The sequence below is a fragment of the Oratosquilla oratoria genome, chromosome 35, assembly GCF_046742065.1.
Source record: "Oratosquilla oratoria isolate Oo_2021 chromosome 35, ASM4674206v1, whole genome shotgun sequence".
In the NCBI taxonomy this organism is placed as follows: Eukaryota; Metazoa; Arthropoda; class Malacostraca; order Stomatopoda; family Squillidae; genus Oratosquilla; species Oratosquilla oratoria.
In genome coordinates, this window is record NC_134811.1 from 47,597,451 (window position 1) to 47,599,950 (window position 2,500).

The 2,500-nt window shown below is 30.2% G+C and overlaps 1 protein-coding gene across 1 annotated transcript in view; it reads right to left on the minus strand.

The window, feature by feature from the left end:
* Positions 1–2,500, minus strand: part of LOC143018654 (uncharacterized) — a gene marked incomplete in the record, with an annotated part of 838,726 nt that overhangs the window by 249,699 nt on the left and 586,527 nt on the right. The window contains 1 exon segment of the mRNA XM_076174236.1: positions 610–714. Coding sequence (XP_076030351.1) covers positions 610–714 — 105 coding nt within the window.

Sequence of the window (2,500 nt, forward strand, 5' to 3'; positions counted from 1 at the left end):
GGAAGGGAGGGAGGGGAGGGAAGGGAGGGAAGGGAGGGAAGGGAGGAAGGGAGGGAAGGGAGGAAAGAAGGGAGAGACGGGAGGAAGGAAGGGAGAGGAAGATGGGGGGATGGAGGAAGGGAAGGGAGGAAGGAAGGAACGGAGGATGTTAGGGATGGAGGAAGGGACAGGTGGGTGAGAGGGAGTGAGGGGAGTGAGGAGTGGAAGGGAATGGAATGAAGGCATCATAGGTAGATGGATGGATAGGTAGGCTGGTAGGTTGGAAGGCAAGTCGGTAGATAGGTAATTAGGTAGGCAGATAGATAGGTAGGTATGCTGGTAGATAGGTCGGTAGGTATGTAGGTAGGACGAGGTAGCAAGGCGTATCTAAGTAGGTAGTTAGGATGTGGTTGGCACTGTGAATGGGTAAGTAGGTAAGGTAGGTAAGTAGGTAGGAAATGGTAAGTAGGTAGGTAGGAAGAGGTAGGTGGAAAGAGACAAGTAGGTAGGTAAGTAGGTAGGTAAGTAGGTAAGTAGGTAGGTAAGTAGGTAGGTAGGTAGGTAGATGGGTAGGTGGATAGGTGAGTAGGCAGGTGGGTCTAGGCCTGGAGGCCGAAGGAGGAGACTTACTGGTATAACGCATCTGGCCCTCGTAGTAGGGCAGAGTGACGTGGGGCTGATGCTGCGTCTGCGGGGTCTTCGACCCGTACATGGACGCATCGAGAATATCATCCCCTGTTTGCGGCAGACACAGGCAGACACGTCAGGGGGAACGGGAGGTTAGTCACAATAAGTTCGAGGGACGGCGTCAATCCACAAAGGGACATACAAAGGTGTATCAGAAAATAATAATGATAACAATAATAATGATAATAATAATAATAATAATAATAATGATAATAATAATGATAATAATAATAATGATATATCCTGTGATCCAGTAAGGTGCACTACCAGAGGGTTATGCTCGAAGGTAAAAAAGTAAAAGAGTTTACACTGATGGGTACTGAGGCTATCACACAAATACTAGTCGTCTAAAGGACACCTTACTTAACCACAAAGTATACATATTCATGTACACACACACACACACACATATACATATATATATATGTATATATATATATATATATGTATATATATATATATATATGTATATATATTATATGTATATATATATATATATATATTATATACATATACACACACACAATTATATATATATATATATATATATATACAGTATACATAATATAATATATCTATATATACCTATGTATATATATACATATGTATATACCTATATACATATGTATATATGTATGATATATACATATGTATACATATATATACATATGTATCTGATATTTAGATATGTATAAATCCGATAATTTTATGACAGTCGCATGCAGGATTCGAACCCACTGCTATCTGCCACTCGTGAAGATACCTTCACAGAGCCTTCGAATCCTGCATGCGACTGTCATAAAATTATCGGATCGATGTCGCTGTTACTAGCGAATTTCTCTCATATGTATATATATACATATATGTATATATACATATATGTATATATATACAAATGTATACATATATATATATACATATGTATATATATACACACATATAGATTATATATATATATATATATATACTGTATAATTATATATATATATATATTTATATATGTATATATACATATATATATGTATATATACATATATATACACATATATATATACATATGTATATATATGTATATATATACATATTATATATATATATATATACAAGTATATATACATGTATATATATATATATGTATATATACATATATGTATATATATACATGTATATATATATATATTGCATACATATGCATATATGTATACATATATGTATATATATATACATATTGTATATATATATATATTTATATATACATATATGTATACATATACATATGTATATATACATATATGTAAATTATATAAATATTTATATATATATATATATATATATATATTAATCTATGCGTGTGTATTCATATACATATGTATATATATATATATATATATGTATACATTTGTATATAATATATACATATATGTATATTACAATGTATATATATTATATATTATATTATATAATATATATTACATATATATACATATATATGTATATATATACATGTATATATACATAATATATATGTATTTATATATATATATATATATATATATATACATATATATATATATATACTGTATATGAATATATATACATATATATATATATATATATATATGCTTTTGTATATATATAATACATTATATATATATACATACACTGCGTGCCAGAATTATATGCAAATCGATTTTTATGTTCTAACTCCGATAGTTTTTAATAAAAATTAGTGAAATTTGGCATGTTATATGACAACACTAACGTATGCGCAGATCTAAAATTTTAAGCTAATCTGCCAAATAGTAATCCAAAGGCAGCCATTTTGGTGACTTGC